Source organism: Cucurbita maxima, unplaced genomic scaffold (genome assembly GCF_002738345.1).
Source record: "Cucurbita maxima cultivar Rimu unplaced genomic scaffold, Cmax_1.0 Cma_Scf00060, whole genome shotgun sequence".
NCBI lineage: Eukaryota > Viridiplantae > Streptophyta > Magnoliopsida > Cucurbitales > Cucurbitaceae > Cucurbita > Cucurbita maxima.
The window spans coordinates 424,897-443,766 of NW_019272076.1; the positions used below are offsets into that span (position 1 = coordinate 424,897).

At 35.3% G+C, this 18,870-nt stretch overlaps 2 protein-coding genes across 3 annotated transcripts; both read left to right on the plus strand.

The window, feature by feature from the left end:
* The first annotated feature begins 1,275 nt into the window (after positions 1-1,275).
* Positions 1,276-9,524, plus strand: LOC111471890 (glycosyltransferase-like At2g41451). Its single transcript, XM_023117556.1, has 11 exons — positions 1,276-1,703; positions 2,180-2,329; positions 2,440-2,492; positions 2,694-2,802; positions 2,906-3,040; positions 3,203-3,247; positions 4,403-4,590; positions 4,843-4,984; positions 7,873-7,919; positions 8,590-8,677; positions 8,797-9,524. Exons 1-11 carry the CDS (start codon positions 1,368-1,370, stop codon positions 9,088-9,090), a joined length of 1,587 nt encoding a protein of 528 aa, XP_022973324.1. The 5' UTR covers positions 1,276-1,367; the 3' UTR covers positions 9,091-9,524.
* A 4,633-nt stretch (positions 9,525-14,157) lies between these two features.
* LOC111471896 lies at positions 14,158-18,353 on the plus strand. Of its 2 annotated transcripts, none has more exons than XM_023117568.1 (8): positions 14,158-14,243; positions 14,379-14,545; positions 14,785-14,894; positions 15,808-15,957; positions 16,048-16,280; positions 17,322-17,432; positions 17,856-17,900; positions 18,026-18,125. In XM_023117568.1, the coding sequence occupies exons 2-8, from the start codon at positions 14,440-14,442 to the stop codon at positions 18,057-18,059; spliced, it is 789 nt and encodes a 262-aa protein (XP_022973336.1). In that variant the 5' UTR covers positions 14,158-14,243; positions 14,379-14,439; the 3' UTR covers positions 18,060-18,125. The 2 variants fall into 2 exon arrangements, with proteins under 2 accessions (XP_022973336.1, XP_022973335.1); XM_023117567.1 differs by having other exon boundaries at positions 14,160-14,243; positions 18,077-18,353.
* Positions 18,354-18,870: the final 517 nt, after the last annotated feature.

The window sequence follows — 18,870 nt, forward strand, 5'->3', positions numbered from 1 at the left end:
TAAAAACTCCAAAGTTTAACGTATTGAAACAATCCTAAGTTGGGTGACCTCATTAGAATTTTCCTAAAAAGCATGTGAGTCAAGACAAAGTATACGAATAGAACTTGTATTAGTTTCTGAGGATAACTTTCACTCTTAGAAGTAAGTAACATGGGAATGTTGTAGGGGATGAAGAGGAACATCTAGGCATGTAGGTGTCAAACCCATATTTTGAATATTGACCCAAATCCTAGACAAAAGACGTTACAAATGGTATTAAAGCAGTAGTTCTTCTAGTAAGATCGAGTTTAAGACAAACTAAGGTTGAAGTTGGTGGACATGTGACAACGGAGTAAGTGAGAAGTACTGATGAACTAATACCACATCCGAATGAGAGAAATCTAAAGAATATGATGGTTATGAAAGGTTTAAAAAGAATTGAAAGTTAATATCTATACCAACAAAATGCACATTCTTTTTGGGGCTCAATCATAAGAACTGCAAAGTTAAGTGTCTTTCTTAGGAAGTATGTGAATGAGGACAAAGCATGTTGAAAAGACACACGTTGTTGGTTGCTGAGATAGTCCTCTTAGAAGCGAGACGTAATGTGAGCATGTGGCATCCAGATTTTGAAGCTAGATCCAAATCCTGAGTATGAAGCGTTACAAATAATCGATTAGAGCCTACAAGAGACTACTTTCTGATTTTATACGTACTCATGCAACTCATGCTCGTGTATATTTTGGTGTTGTATTTTATACTTTGGATATTTGAATACTTTTTGTTGGCATGGATACCTAAGATAATTATCTACATTTGTGCATGAAAATTACAGTAATTACTTATGTGCATGAAAGCTACATTGAACGGTGTGATATGACCTTACAACAATGATCTATTTGTACGTATAGGAATTGTACCACTATGTTATGATTTTACTTACAACGACTTAGTTGGAAGTTGACCGGCTTAGCATAAGTAATAGAGGGATTATGCTAAAATTAGGGGTTGTAAGTCAAAATAGTTTGAACATTGGGATATAATAAAAGCACCATAAATTTAGTTTGGCAGCCAAAACTTTAGGACCATCTCATCTTCCTTCAATATATATTATCACCTCCCAAAATAAGCTTTTATTAAACTTTTACACCAAATCCAAAAGAATACATAAATAATAATTTAAATACGAGGCAAATTGTGATTGGAGCGTACTCCACCATTTTAATTTCCAACAAATAAACAAATAAACAAATAAACAAATAAATAAAATAAACAACACCTAACGACAAAACGGTTCCATCGATACCATCCTTCCTTTCTTCCTTGGCTCCTTCAACATTCTCCATTTCTCCCTCGATGCACCAAACACTGTCCTTCTGCAACTTCACATGGCGGGTCAATATTCTCTCAGACCCAATTCCTCTTCTCAATCTCTTTCTCCCTCTCACACCCTTGCTTCTCGCCTGCTTCTCCTCTTAACTCTTCTTCCCTTCACTCTTGCTTGCTTTGCTTTCCTTCTCCAATGGCGGGGCGGTCTCAACGACCCCGTTTCTCGCTGGTCACCCGACCAGCATCAGTTCCCCGGTATGTCCACTACGGCTCCTTCTCTTCCTTCTCATTCTTCCAGTTCGGATTGTGTTGATCTTCTAGGTCGGACTCATTCCCCTGCATTTTCTTATTACCGGGATTGGAAGTTCGACTACGCTACGGATCTGAAGCCCAAGGTCAGTTTTAATTTTAATTTTTTTTTTCCTACCTTGGATTTCGGTTGTTTCATATCTGCAATCGATTGTGCCACTGGGATTTCGGCGTTTGGGTGTGGCGTCAATTGATCGAATCTTGTTAAGGTGGCCAATTCTTAGCTCTGATTCATTCCTGGGGACTGCGATTAATTTTGACTGCCTCTGTTTGTTAGATCCCATTTTGTGCTGCGTTTTCCATTTCGAATGGCGGTTCTGTTTGGTTCTTACGAATGTATGCTATATATGATGAATTTTGTTTAGCTTTCGCGAGTCGCCGATGATGTTCTGAGAAAAATTCGACCTTAGATGTTCGTTTTCTCATATTTTCATTAGGATTATGTAATATCCTTGCTATTTTGACAGAATCAGCAAAGGAGATTTACTCTTTTACGTTGGTGTTGAACCCTCAACCCAGACAGGAATGTATAACTTATGTCTCTGAACTTCATACTTGTCAGATTTGCATTACAACTAGCACTTCTGCTGGTTTAGAGCAGACTTTACCCTGGATCTTCTATCACAAAGTCATTGGAGTTTCGAACTTTTTCCTGTTCGTAGAAGGGAAGGCTGCCTCCCCAAATGTCTCGAAAGTCTTAGAAACCATTCCGGTGAGCCATGTCCTGTGCTGTGCCTTCCCACTGTGAAATCCATGTTAATTAGTTTCTTTCTTTTGTCTGCTGGAGTTGTAACGTTCAAGTGAAAATTATTTGTTTTTCAGGGAGTGAAAGTTATATACAGAACAAAAGAGCTAGAAGAGCAGCAAGCAAAGAGGTCAGTATATTATTTATTCCAGACATGAATAACAATTCCCTTCCTGTGTTTCCTTTGTTGTTTGGTTCCATGGAGATTTTTTTTTTTTTTAATTTTTTTTCATTGTTTTGCTTCTGAATTCTCTTTTGTAACGTGCTTCTCTTTCCAGAAAAAATAGTCTTCTGACTCTTTTTAACTGAGATTCATTTGTTTGAATTTTAGTCGGATTTGGAACGAGACATGGTTGTCAAGCTTCTTCTACAAACCATGTAATTATGAACTGTTCGTGAAGCAGTCACTAAATATGGAAATGGCTATTGTCATGGCTAGGGTATCGTATTTTTCTTTCTCTCTGTATTATGTACTGAACATCCACACAACTTTTTAATATTCGAAAATAATTCAGTCTATGTAATTAATTTTTTATTGAACAGAGTGCTGGCATGGATTGGATCATCCATCTGGATACTGATGAACTGATGCACCCTGCGGGCACGAGGGAGTACTCATTGAGACTATTGCTGGCTGATGTGCCTGCAAATGTTGATATGGTTATTTTTCCGAATTATGTGAGTGAAGCAACTTCAAAAAGCTTTCTTCAAGATTGCTCCATGTGCTTGTCTCAGCCAATGTTGTCTTCTCTTTGGTGCTAAGAAAACTTCATGAACTTAATCTCTTTACTTTATGTTGTCACTGATGTTGGAGGATATGTTGGCTGTATTTTGTTTCAGGAGAGCAGTGTTGAGCGCGATGACGTAAAAGAACCCTTCAGCGAGGTATAATTTCTTCATATATTTTGTTCAAAGTTACCTGGCTAGTGTTTAACTGATAAAATAATATTGTAACATACTTTGGAATCAGAAATTTTCTGTTAGTTAAATTTGGTTAAGTTACAAATTTGGTCCCTCTTGTTTAGAGAAAGCTAGAATTTATTCTCTGTAGTTTTAAAAGTTAGAATGTTTTTTCTATGGTTTGATAAAACCCTCCTAAATAGTCTCTAGAAGGGTTTTATCAATCATAAGAACTAATTCTAACATTCAACATCATAGCCACTAAATTCTGACTTTCTCAAAGCCATCATGATCCAAATATGTAATTTAACTGTTAAATTTCTTAACAATTGTTATTGAAATGAAATGTGAGCTCATGTAGTTACTTGGTACTGAACTTGTAAATTGGAAGGACCTGTTTGAATACAGTTTTAATAATTAGTTTTCTATTTCTTAAAATTAAAAGTTTCTTATGACGCTTGAACAGTTATTGAGTTTGCTTGAACAGTTCACAAATCACTTAAAGTAGAACTATATTTTACTATTTTCAAATGTTTCTTTGTTCATAGACAATTTAAAAATAAATAAATCTCCATAAATTACTTAATTTTGTATTGTGAAAAATAAAAAAGTTAGTCATGATTGGAATTATAAGAAATATCTTTTCAAATAGTTTTTTGAAGGAATGAGTTTAAACGTGTTTACCCACCTTGACGAAGAATAGTTGAGGTGCATAAGTTTGCGGAGCACTCGCCAATATTAAAAAATGAAAAGTTTTCTAGAGAAGTGACGAGGGGAAATGGTTTTTAAAATTCTATATAATAAATTAAACTTGAAAGAAATTTTCAGAAAACACATAAACCTTGCCTTATGATTTCTCGTTTGTGTATTCTCTCACACACTCTTTCTCTGGAATTTCAAATCAGACTCCTCTTTTTGATTAATGGAACTTGGATTCAGATGTAGTCTCATTACAACATTTGCAACCTATACCTTTTTCTTTGGTTTAGCTTGACAAGATCTTTATTTTTCTGTTTAGCCTGGAATAAAATATTGTAGTTTGTGTACTCTTTATGTAACAGAAGAGAGTCTGAATAGAACCAAAAAGTCATGGGGTCAAACCTGACCAAGTTTTTTGCTTAATCCTTTATGCTTGTTCAGGTATCAATGTTTAAAAAGAATTATGACCATCTCCCAAAAGATGTATACTTTGGTAATTATAAAGATGCTACCCGTGGCAATCCAAACTATTTCTTGACATATGGAAATGGAAAATCAGCTGCTCGGATTCGAGACCATCTTCGTCCAAATGGGGCACATCGATGGCACAACTACATGAAGACTCCCAAGTATATATTATTATTTTATCTATTTGTTGTGCATGTCTTAAAATTCTTTTATGTCAGCATATTTTTTTCCCAAGCAGTATAGCTAACCGTTACTGGAATCCATGGGAATCTTTTCATTTTTTTTTCTATTAGTGAATTTATTCCTTGTATCTTGCCTTTAGTAGGTTAAAGTGAGGATATCTTCTTTAATTACTCTTGGTCTATTTTTGATCATTTCTTTGTACTCCGTACATATGTATTTAACAATGATAGTGAGGTCAAGTTGGACGAAGCTGCTGTTCTACATTACACATACCCTAAATTTACTGATTTGACTTCAAGACGTGATCGATGTGGCTGCAAACCAACAAAAGATGATGTTAAAAGATGCTTTATGTTAGAATTTGATAGAGCTGTGAGTTCCACTACCCTCAGTGTTTTTTCTCTTTCTACTGCTTTTTCAGTTAAGTTTAAGCCAATGCAACTGTTACTTGTGCTCCACCTGCTATTTTTGTTGTTTCTTTTAAGACTCAATGCTTCTATATGTAGCTAACTCTAATTTTGTATTTATATGCTTTTATAAAAGAAAGATTTGTATATATATATTTCAGAAAGTTTTTTCAGTAGTGATCAAGTTATTTTTAAGCCGAGGAAATTCCACAAAGGTGGGAGATTTAGCCTTGACAAACCATCCTAATTACCTTGACACTCTAATTACTTGTTTTGCTCTTGGACACACAAAGACTGTGCTCTTACCAATCTCAAAGGAGTGTATTACTTATTTTGCTTCTACTTGGTATCTAATCTCAGAAGGTATTTTTAATAAAATTTGATGCAAATTTCGCCAATTGGTAATCCTTTTTATAATCCTCTGGGCTGATGGGGATACCTCATCTCCTTTTTGTACTATCCTTTTTCTTCCCTTTCCCTCTAACAAAAGTTTTTTTGGGGAATATAATCTCCTAGTACAAGTTAATAAGGGAAGATTTACTGGAGAAGCCACCAAAAAAGTATTTGCACAAGCACCTCTTATCCTATATATGCGAGAGGAGAGGTGAATATTATCATGGGAGGTCATTGGACCGAACCACTCTTCCACCTCGTTGTTTGTCAGGATTGTGTGATTATCAAGAACCCAAGACTTGACTTCTCATTCCAGCAGCTGGAGATTGAAGTTGGTACGCAATTAGTAACGTGAGTCTTAGTGAATTGCTGAACTTAGTGAAGTATCATTTGCCTGTTTAAAGTAGAAAACCAACCATAAGCCTGTAAAGAGTAGAAGACCATCCATAATTATCTCTTTATGCTACAGAGTTTATTTTCTTCCAAAGGAATCTTCAAATCCATTTAAGATGGAGAGTAGTTTCTCTTCGTGATTACTCCAAAAACAAGACTACCAAATTCCAATGGAAAGCCACCTTGTTACAAGCAACTAGATAACCTAAAATTACATAAGGAGAGGACAGCCTAGCCCCAACCAAGATCACAGAAACTTTAGCTATTGAAGTAGGGATATAATTTAGACCAAGATAGGCCAGCAAAAATTACATTGTAAAGAAAGACTGGGTCACAGTTTTTAATTGTGATAAGTGAAAAAAGTACTCATGTTTCAGATCCGGAAGTGGAGTTTTTGTGAAAATTTCTCTCGAGGAATATGAACTTGATGACTGTAGCAAAAGGACTAAAGTTACAAGAATGGTTAGGAATCTGCCTGGAAATTATGATGTTTGAAGAAACTAAATTGAAGTTGATAGACAGAAGGATTAATAAACATTGAGAAGCTGGGTCTATATTGGATAACAATATGTTAAAACCCTTGGAATATCAGGTGGCTTGCTGATCTTGTAGGATGAAACATTATTAGGGTGGAAAAGATGCTTAAGGGAGGATACTCCTAATCAATTAAGGTATTTCTCGAAGATGGGAAGGATTGTTGGATTTCAAATATTTGTGACCCGAAGACGAGGAAAGAATTTTTTTGTGGGAAGAAATAAAAACCTGATGGGATACGCCTCATACTTCCACATTACACCAGCACGAGAAATCCAGTGGAAGAAAAATATCTGAAGGCAAGTTCATCAAGATGACGAGGTGCTGAATTTTAAAGAAATTTTCTAAGTCCAATAGAAAGTTTACATGGTCAAATTTGAGAGAAGATTCATTTTTTTCTTCTCAGATTCACAGTTTCTTTTTCTTTTGTTTTTTCTGTCTAAAGAATGAATGGTTTTTTTTTTTCCCCAAAGAATCAAGGGTGATTAGAAAAGACTAAAATTATTGCTGATCATTCTCCGCATTTATCTGGGAACTTTTTTACTTGAAAGGTGTTGAAAATTTTCATTGTATATATCAATCAATGGGTTTATACAATATCTGTATGCCAGTTTGTTCGGAATGGTGTGTACGTATGTTGTGTCGTCCATTGTCTGTAACCATGTTTCTTTGCTGATTCTGGTTCTAAGTCTTATGGAGGCAAACAAATTCAAAGGGTCAGGGTTTTTCCTCTATACACGGCAGTTTCTCTCTTTCAAAGATGTTATTTATTGTAAGAAAAAATTATTTACTCTCAGTTCCTTTCTTTGGAAGATTTTATTTGTTGCAAGAAAAAAATACTACCCTCCCAACCCATCAATTCAGTTGGAATCTAACTCAAACGTCAATAACTTGCCATTACATAGGAAAATAAGTGCTAGGTATTGCATTAAGCGAGAATATATCAATCCTGTATGAATGTATAATATTTTTAAATATCTGTGTGTGTTTCTTTTTCTAAATATTTGTGTTACTTTTTTAAATATCTGTGTATGTATTAAAAAGGAGCCATCTACACATAAAGAGTTTTAAGACCATCTCTGATCTTTGTGGGTCATCCTTCTCATGGACCAAAGAAAGTCTTATGGCTGACTTTTCAAGGTGTTTTTTCTTGGACTCTTTGCTGTGAGAGAAATGGCTTAATTTTCAGAGATTTAGCACATCCAATTTTGATAGTCTTATGGAATTAATTGTTTTTTGTTCTCTTTATTGGTTTAAATGTAAACACTTATTTTCTGATTTATAGTACTTCATCTTTAATTACTAATCGGAGATCTTTTACATAATACACCTTTTAGTGATGGGAGTGGTGTTTACTTCTTTCTATTTCATTCATCAATGAAATTATTCTTCCTCAAAATAAAACACTGTTGGCTCATTAAATTTAACTCCTCTTGTATAAGTATAAATTTTTGGAAGCATAATTATTTAAGTTTCACTCTTCTTGTATACTTTGAACTTTTCTTTGACATCTTCACACTATGTTCTTTACAGGCGTTCATAATTGCTTCAACTGCAACAGAGGAAGAAATGCTTCGCTGGTAATGGTTATGTGCGTTAGTAAAATTTCCATCTCCATTTGTTTGATTTGAAATATAAAGGTCTCATGGGTTGCATATGTAGAATCTCCACGAGTAACTTGGCTAAATCTATATCGCAAGGCTGTCCGAAATTGCACAGTCCAGGGTTAAATCTTTTAGAAATATGAAACTAGAGAAATTTTCAAAACCTAAAAACAAAAAGACAAATGGTTATAAAATGTAGCCTACCTTTTTTCGTTCTTAAACTTCGGCTCGATTTTTCAGAATGTTTTTTAGTGAAGTAGTTAATAAAGGAAGAAAGCTATATGTGGAAATTGTATCTCTAGGTTTAGTTTTACAAATACAGAGAAGTAAAGACAAAATGGTAATCTGGCCTTAGTGTTTTCTATTGTCTCATTTCTGATGGCTACTTGGCTTCCAGGTCTTTCTGAATGCTTTGCTTAACATTTGTCATTATGGAAAAAGCCTTCGTGAGATTAGTTGTGAGATTTCGTATCAAGTATTCTTCCCTACTACTGTCCCATTATCTCCTCTTCCAGCATGCGATATTTTCTTGCATAACTTTGGGAGATGGACAGCATGTTGCTGTCTTATTTGTTATCCTAAGACTCAATCCTCAGATTTACATAAATCCTGGTCTGGCTTTTAACAAGTTCCTGTTATGTTTTAGGTATCGTGAACGAATTGTTTGGACTGATAAATCCCTGAACTTGAAACTCTTAAGAAAGGGTATTCTGACTCGGATTTATGCACCTATGGTGAGTCAAATTGTATCAAATCTTTCTTGTTTCAAGTATTAAACTTAGAAGACGAATCGTTTTGCATGAATAAAAATGCATGGTGGAAGATAAACTCAAATGTTTTATTGTATTTACAGGTCATTATTCAAGGATTGAGGAATTCTGGCATTTTTAGTTCTGTAATCTCATCTGCTGTTCAAAATACACTGGCCAAAGATCAATTCTTATCATCTGTTGAGAGTAGTAACTCTTCTAGACCAATTAAATCTCGAGTTATATCTTCTCGAAAGATTGGTATTAATAGAGGTGGGGATTCTCAAGCGGCTGCCAGAAGGGTCCTGGAATTTCTGGACGATCTCTCTGACCTTTCAGCTATGCCACCATTATCTCCGCCCAGCCTCGACAATGATCTTCCAGTTCCATCTACATAAGTATTATCCATCATTATAAATTGTTTCCACTTCACACGGTCCTGGGTGGTGGGATATGGAATTCGTCAGTCTGGGAGAGAAGGAAACCTTTAGCAAGGGGAGACTGATATAGGCTACCATGAAAAATTTGAGTGTTTGAATTCATGGGGTTTTCCTGATCACTGTCCAAGCGGCTGATGTACATTTCAGGTTTAGATTTTACGGTCTATAGAGTTAGAATTGTAGAGAGAGCTTGGACTTTGGATTTAAGATTAATGATTGGTTTTTTTTTTTTTTTTTGTAGCCCAATTGGATTTTGGATTTAAGCTTTCAATTGTTTGCAGATACTTGAAACATTTGAGATTCCCTCATCTTTATTAAGAAAAGCAGAGGAACACAAACAGTTTTACAATTTTAATGTAACTTAAAAGATATCCAAATCCATATTCATTTTAGTTGTGGATGTTCTTTCCGCCTAATTACCAAAAAGTGGAACATGGTATATTATTTGGTAAATTAAATTATTGTTTTTGTTGGGATTTATTTTGTCCTTTGACATCAAAACGAAGGGTGATTATTGTTTATCACATTTGAACTTTTATATTATACACAGATATCTGGTATGATTGAGGATATTTAGTATTTTATTACGGTTTAACATAAGTATCATATTTGACTCTTTGTCATAGACAAATATTGTGTATGATATTTAGTCTTCCATTATGATTTCACATAAGTATCATATTTGACTCTTTGTTATAGATAAATATTGTGTATGATATTTAGTTTCCATTATGGTTTATCATAGCCATCATATTTGACATTTTTATTATACGTAAATATCTCGTATCCATTTATTGTTCTTTTCATTTCATTTGTAATTTATTTGATTCCTTAAATGATTATAAACAAATAACTTTCACCACCATTTAGGTGGTGGTTTTAGTAAACATTCTCATGATATTCGAGCTCCTTTGGTTTAGTAACCCTAACCATTTCCTCCCCATGGCTTCTAAATTTTCTTCTCATCTTCTTCGCCACTACTGTTGGCTTTGATGCCGCAGGGGCAGTCGCTATGGTTGCTGCAGGTGGAGCTAATTGATTACTACTGGGCTCCACCTTTTTAGCCTCCAAATCATCTTTCGTAGGGCCACCTTTCGCCATACTCTATACATACAACCTCACTTTCTCCAACACAATCGGTTTCTCTTTAGCCAACATAGTTTCTTTCATTTTCTTCCCAATCGACTCTTCATCCTTCAAAGAAACCCTAACCTTAGAATCCTCATCTACGTTCTCATCGAAAATATACGAGATTTCGACAAGCCCATCAACCTTCTGCAAAGATTTACCTTCAGAATCTGGGCGCTGGCTTGAATTGCCGGGGCCAGGCTCTGGGTGCGGACTGGCCTTTTCGCCAACCAGTCGGCGCTGGACTCCTTGGAAAAATTGCATCATTCGCCCACTGTGGCGACTCTTTCGATTTCAACACCATCTTCATCCATTTCTTCGAGGGGGCATGTCTCCTTTTCCATCCATCGGAACTTCACCACCTACTATGGCGCATGCTACTTCTCCACTGGCTTTGCCTACTACTCCTCCAGAGTCACCAGTGCAAACTTAAGTTGCAAATCCCTTGATCTTGACTCCTCTTGCTCTGGCTCCGTCGCCGACCTCTACTCTTGACAATGGTGGTGCTGTGAAAAGAATCGTTGTCTTTGGATCTATCATCACGATGTTAATTTCCTCTACTCTACTGCTTTAAATGCAATCGGTCTATCTTCACTCTTGGCTCTCCTCTGGAGATGCAGATCTTGAGGTTTCATTATCGACATTAGTTGTTGCTGAAGTTTTCTTAGTATATTTTTTATTTACTCTTATTTTTTGTTTTGAAGATTCATCATGGTCTCTTTATTAATCTGTTAAAATATACTCAAGATGTTCTTACTCGATGTTCATTTGCTCGATAGCAAACCAGTTTACAAGGCATAGACCCCACTTCTTCTTCATCCCTCTCTTTCTTTCTTTGTCTAAAATACATCCCAAAGTCCGCATTCTCAATTTATGCCTCTTCTTCCTTTCTTGTTCTAACTGTCACCATGTCTACCCTTCGCCCTAATTTTGAAGTCTCTACCTTGCATCTCCATAGTCCACACCCCATGGTTGCTTCTCAACATCTGACTGTTGATGGTTCTTCTTTCTCTGATTCTACTCTCTATTGATCTCTTGTTGGCACCCTTCAATACTTGACCATTATGGGCTCAGATATTGCCCATGTTGTCAATTCTGTTTGTCACTTTCTTGCTGTCAAACGTATTCTTCGTTATGTTAAGATTATCATTTCCTTTGGGAACTTGTTGTCACTAGCAAACCTCGCACACAATATGTACCTTCCCATCTCCAGGTTGCTGACACCTTCACAAAAAGTGTTTTCGGTCTCTCTTTGAATTTTTCAAATCCAAACTTCATGTTCGTTCAAATCCCACGCTCAACTTGGGCGGATGTCGAGATATTTAGTCCTAAATTATGGTTTATCATATGTATCATATTTGACTATTTATTATAGGCAAATATTTGATATGATTTTTGGTCTTCCATTACAGTTTACCATAGTAATTTATTTGATTCCGTAAATGATTATAATGCGAGAACTTTCACCACCATTCCGACACGATGGTTTTAGCAAATATTCTCAATGAGAATCAGTGCTTTTAAGGGAAAATGTGATTTTTCTCTAAATGTTATCCAATGAGGGTTACAAAGGGTTTGCTTAATTATTTTAGAGAATTAGTATTTGATTATTTTATTTTTGTTTTAGTTTAGGTAATATTTTTAGGGATTATTTGTTTAGAATCTTATTTTATGTTTTTTAAAATGTCATTAGAGCATCCATATTGGAATTAGCCTTTTCTTTTCATTCGTGAGAGCAACACTTTGTGGTAAGACACACAAGGCTTGGATGAATTAATAAATATTAATTTTTATGCCATTGTTTGATAATATTTTTTTAAAAAATTTTATCTTTTAGAAAATTAAACTTATAAAGGGTAACAATCAACTTTTCGAGAGATTCGAGTCACGAAATACTATACATTGGCACTAGACCGATGGAAATACACGATAAATTGTTACATTTTTAAAATATGAGACAACAAATAAATGGGAAACAATGAAGGCAAAATGCACAATTTTCTGAAATATTTTTAGTTCATTTTATATGTTTTAAATTACAAAGTTTACGTATTAAGTGACGTTTATGATCGATACATGTGTAAAAAGTTATATCGTCTGAGATTAACATTATTCCTCCTATACTAATGACTCTTTGGAAGGCACCCTACTTGATACACATTCTGATTACTTGTTGCCCATTTTCGGAACCCCAAGCGAGGTTGGTTCTTGCTTCATACTCAACCTCAAGGAGTATAACTTTGACTTACAAATCTATTTATGATTCTGACTACATAATTACCTTGCCCAATCTGGCACTCACGATCACTTGTGAGGTCTTCATTACACCCTCTAGGTTCGTTTTTAACTTTATTATTCGACTACACACATAAAGTGTCTCTTTGATATCAACTATTATGGTCATACATTTTTAATTGTATGACATCAACACACTCATGACAAGCTTTAAGGAAAATTCAAACTCCATTACTATTTTTTGCTTGGCTTAGCAACTTTGTCAAAGTTTAGGAGAGGTTCTCCTTTACAGAGTGAACACAACTCATGCAAGAACTAAACTTGTTTGGTCATACATGCTCATCGTGTATGCATGTTTACTCATTGTGACTCTAGATGACTTATCTCTACACTAGGTCAAGTCTTAAGGTTTGGTCTTGCTTCCACTCTAGGTTAAGATCCCTCAAATGTTTCTTCGCCTTTCATCTCCTTGTTTTGATTTCCAACAACATGACCATCCCGAGTCTCATATGTCATCAACCTTTGTTGCTCACTCCGACACGCTTGTTGAGAATCAACCTGTGAGTCTATTTTATCACTGGGACCCCTCAAACATCCATCCATTTGAGTACTATCAAGGCATGAACTCTCTTGTGTCTATACCAAGTCGTTTCTAGATATCGAACTAGAGAGCGACCTCGTATACCAACATTTGACTAAAAGGCTGGGGTGCTATGTCAACACTCCTATATCGTTCATTCACCTTCTTCTAGGCTTTGTTGGCTGACACGACATTATAGTTCAAATGTAGGCTAGCTATACTTGTGATGGTTCCCAGGGATTAAAAATGACCACTTAGGTCTATGTTGTCAAGTTGTTTCTAGATATTGAATTAGAGATCAGCCCCATATACCAACATTTGACTCAAAAGTTGGGTTGCAGTGTTGACACATCTATATCGTTCAACACTGTACTCGAAAATCTATTTTTAAAGGAAGATGTCCAAGACGTTCTTCTTACAACGCTCATTCACACTATGACACATGCATGTGCCATGAGGTAGCTCACGTAGGTCACATAACTCAAGGGTGGTGGAGAGTTAACACCATGCCTCTCTCTATAGTATATTTTGAGGCAGTTTTGGTCTAGCTGAAGTAGACATAATTTTGGCAAACTGTTATAGGCCTCGTGCAACATTAAATCGGGTGTTTGATTGACACCATATTTAGTGAGTTTTCATGTTTCATATAGACATACTTTAACTCTAAAGTTGTACGCTGAAACTTATTTTAAAATCCCAACTTTTGAGGTTATACCTTAGGACCCTATCTTGTCTTCTTCGAGCCTATCTTTGACACTCTTATCGCCACCGTTGCCTCCAATCTTGTTTATATCTCAACTTGGCTTTCATGCACACTCTTTTTTGTGTTAAATGATTCATCATCATCCTCACTCAAATCATGACACTTATTTGTCTCGACCCTAATGTGGTTGAATGAGCGCCACTTATTTGTCGCCTCTTATCTATCTACACTGGAGGTCACAATCTACTTTCTTCCTAGTATGGTTGTGACACTCTATGAGCCTTTGGTTCTGTAATATTAATGCGGCATGTTCGATCCCCTTTTAACCTAATTCGAAAAAGAGTCCATGCAACCATAAAAGGGTAATATAAATACCCTTTAGGAGACCGTAAGTTCTTCCTCATTCCAAAATCCATTGCTACACTCAAATTCTTACAATAACTTATTAATGGGAATGTGTGTGACGTGACAATCACGGTGCCAATGTGGATTTTTCTTTTTTCTTTTTTATTTATTTTTTTATTTTGCTCACTACGTTTTTCCTCTTCAAATAATTTTACATTTGTTGCGAAAGTTAACATGTTTTTCTTATTCTCAAAGGATCAAAAACCCATATTAAATTTGATGATCAAACTCCATTTGAATGGATGAATGACGCGGAATGATGGAGGCAAGAGAAGTGGAAGAAGCATTGAAGGTGTTAGACTCCTCTCTTTCTCGAATCAAATGGCGTCTCAAATTTCCAGCCAAGCGTCGCCTCCAAATAGGTCAATTTCTTGTTCCCCTTCTCCCTCTTTCGATTTTTAGTTGCTTCCTACCACTTCATTTCACCCTCTTCTGTAAATGGATTTCAATTTTTATACTCAACATGCTGATGCGTTTCGATTATTGCATACTTAAAAGTTTTCGAGCTTGAAAATCATTTGCTTTATGGCACAAAGTTTCATAAGCTACAGGTTCTTGTCCACGCGTCCCCCTTTGATCACAGCTTGTTTTTATGGTGCAGATATCCTAGCTCTGTGTACAGGAATGAGACCAGTTGTAATGATAGACTATGGTGGAAAGATGCCTGAACTGCAACAGCGGCTTTGTTCACTTCTAGAACTAATTCAAAAGGTTTATTACATATTTGTTGGTTGCATAGATTATGTTGTTTTATCAATTATGCTGCTCAATGTCTTCATGTCCTTAAAATCGTTTGGACATATATTAGAATCAATTTCTTTGTTATTTCAGTGAAGGGAATGAAACTGAAGCCTAGAAAAATTGTCTCCACAGTGAATATAAAATCTCAAATTTCTAAGATTCCATGAATGAGGTTCAATCGCTACTATAAAGTTGTGGTCATATAAGGGGTGCTAGTCTTGTAAAATGAAGTGTTTGAATGAATTGTACTGGAGATCTTACATCTATTTAAGTGTTATAGTAAGGTATCCACTTTAGACAGTTGAGCTACTCCTTAAAAACAATTATGAAAACAAGATACATACACATGAGCGTGCAAAAATAGTTAAAATCCTTTATAAATTGCTTGTACTTTTTGTATGGTAAGTTAAAGTTTGAGCCGAAAATCTAGTTCAAGACTTAGTTCAGTGTGATTATTCAAATATAAACGTACTATCACTTAGTGGAGGTTGAAATTTGGGAGGCACCTACACCCATTCCTTAGTACAACATTTATCAACGTTTATATTTTCATTTTTAAAAAATTTGAAATTGTGTGGGGGTTTGTTAGCAATCATATCATATTTTTAGAAGAAAAGAAAAGAAGAAAAGAAGCGAATGGCGCTCAACTTACTGGATTAGGGGGCGGTATTTTCTATCTGCACAGTGTATTATTATCTTAATCCAAAAAATGCATGAATATTCCTAGTCCGCGTATGGTTTCGGATAGGGTTTTTCCATTTGACATGAATATGTTGATCATAACTCATGCTAAGGGTGGTCACTGAAGATATATGACCATTTTATCTATCTTAATGTCCTGCACTGCAACTTTTCTAATTTGGATGTTTTAAAACTGATGCAGGAATTACATATATTTGAGAATCTTAAGGTAATGATCATAGAGGATATGATATATCTGATACATGTACAAGGACTTGGTGAGCATGTTCAATCAAGTTTAAATTCCAATTTAACACTGCTCCTTGTAGACATCGAACAGGATCCCCCCAAGGTTTGCAGTGTTCTTTGATATTCATCTTTCAATTTTTGAGGTGCTACATTTACCCATATTGGTGATTACCTTTTGTCTTTTTTGCCTCAGATATTAGTAGATGCTGATCAAAGCCCACTGGGTTTGCAGTTTAAATCAATTCAAAAGTTGTTTTCATCTTTATTTTCTCTAGATGAAACGAAAAATGACCCATCATCATCGCTCGGGGAAAACCGCGTAACGAATACCACATCCTCTTTCCATGGGATTTATTCTCAGTCTTCTGTCATTGATCTTACTAACCATTTGGAACATTCTGAAATCACTCTGCCAACTTTAAATGGGTAATTCTTTATTTCCCCACGTACCCTTTATTGTTTTATACATTCGTAAGACTCGTAAACTGCCTAGTGGCATCTTGAGCTTTGTATCTGCTAGTTGGGGTTGATTGTTGTTAAGAATATTTAGTCCTGAATTATAGTTTACCATATATATCATATTTGTCTTCCATTATGGCTTACCATAGTTATCATATTTGCCCTTTTATTATAGGCAAATACCTTGTATTCATTTATTACTCTTTCCATTTACTGCTCTTTCTATATCCTTTGTAATTTATTTGATTCTCTAAATGATTATAAATAGAGAACTTTCACACCATTTAGGGTGGTTTTAGCAAATATTCTCAACTGTAGCATTTTAGTTTTATGAGGATTTTGAGTGCTACATCAACTAAATGAGTCAAGAACCGACCAGATGGCATTGTCTGACTTAAAATTTTGGATGTAGTAGGAACGCAACATGATGTTAGTTGACATTGTCAAGGAACCTCAATGGATAATTGTGGAATGATGTGGGTAGAGATGAGAATTTACTTATAAGTAGAGATTAACCACCCTCTGACTAAAGAGACTTTAGCAGATGAATTTTAAATCCTTTAGCGGATCTTTCTGGAAAATCTCTCCTCTCATATAATTAATTGGAGAATTGTTTTTGTAACTTGCACTTCACTAGTTAGTTCTAGTTGGAGCAATTTTTTGTTAGCTTTTAGGGTTCAGAAATTTTGCCTTGTCCTGTTTTATATCTGACCCTACGGCGAGAATGAATTATTAACGTCAAATATAAATAAATAACTTTAAAGAGATCAATGATAATCTTAGACTGACGGCTCTTGCTTTGTAGACTTCCTCTTGTATGGCTCACCTCAGCCCGTAGGCTGTTTCTCTCTGCACTTCTTGTCTAATATCTCCTCTCTGATGTTTTTTTTTTCTTCATGAACAGGAAAAAGAAAATTAATGAACATTCAATGTGATTTGTAATATAGGATTTAGTTTCATTCTTTTGATAGTTTAGTTTGTGATTAGTTGATACTTTATTTGGTGTAGATGGCTTCTTGGCTATCCAATTGTATACCTTTTTCACAAGGAGCACATATCTGAGGCTACTTACAATCTCTCTGCAAAGCCTCTTCACATCTTCAGACTATCCGTAAGCAGGTATGCCATTTCTAATTTGTTTTGTCCCACGAAATGATCATAATAGAAAATCTACTCAAGGAAAATTGTTTCAACCCTAGACATGATAAAAAAACACTCCTAACGTAAAAGTAGGATTTTATTTTTTATTTTTTTATATTGTATAATCGTACTAAATATCATTTCTTCATTTCTGTAAGAGTACCATACTTGAGACATCTGCCATGTTCCTTCCGTAGTATGAAGGAATTCTTATCCAGGTCAAATCTCTTAAAGGTTCAAAATCAATTTGGAAGAACAATAATGTAGTCTAGTTCTTTTCGTACTGTTGAGCTATGGATTTTCACTTATAGAGTAAATGGTTCTTCTGAAAGTACTTTTGCTCATTGAAAGTATTTTACTTCTAGAAACGTTTTGTCAAGTGTCATTTTGAACTCACTGCAGGAATGATGCCTCCACAAAAGGATCTCAGCTTGAAGAGCTTCTAAGGTAATTTTGAAAGTAAAAGTTAAAATGTCTAGCTATGATTATGCAAGATATAGATATGATGTATATTGTTACTGTGAGAAATTCTCAGATCATCACTATTTCTCTTTCTGATTTTTAAATAAAAGATGCGGTGGAAAGCATTGGCTGTTGCCTTCCTAAATGAATTTGTACATCAGTTTCACAGTGCCCTGTGAACTGAGCATGGGAGGGGCGAAGGAGGCATGGGCGGAGGCATTTTTGGCAAGGATGCAGCAAAAGTGGGAGAGATGCAGTGGAGTGTGGGGTTCGTTGAGGATGGACGTTACAGAATGTCATGCACAGGCCATTGTCCTGTAAATTGTGACACAGCCAATCAATGAACTCAAGGAAATAAAAGAATTGTAATTGTGCGTACATATCAGTATGAAACGGCATCTGATATTGGCAGCCTTTTAATCCAAACTTCGTTTTGCATTTTCAGGTACGCTTCTCTCCAACATTTGAACACTTCACTTTTCCTTATCAACCTTTTGGTTTAAATTTTATTATTTTTTAGTCTTAGCTTGAAAATTGGTCGAAATATAAATTTTGTCTTTTAGGGTATAGGGATTGTTGTCTATTGGATGCTTATTTTGCCTTTTTAAGTTTTAAAAATAATAGTTTAGTCTTTGAGGCTAGGTCGACCATTAGTTAATTAATGAAAAAAATGTGATAAATGCGAACCATAGAGGTCATTCTAGAATTCTTGCAAACTTTCACAAATAAAGCTAACTTAACGAATTGATTCTAACCAAAAGCTGGTTAGAAGATGAATAAGAGATCGAACTTGGAATTTATGATGATCACTCTTAAATTCCAAGACGACTCACTCCAGAATTAGTTTGATCAAAACTAATCCAATGAATCAATTTAAACATCAAACCTAAAGGAAGGTTTGAAAAGAATAACACCAAAAAGGTATCAAGAAAATACAAAGGTTTTGTTTGTATTC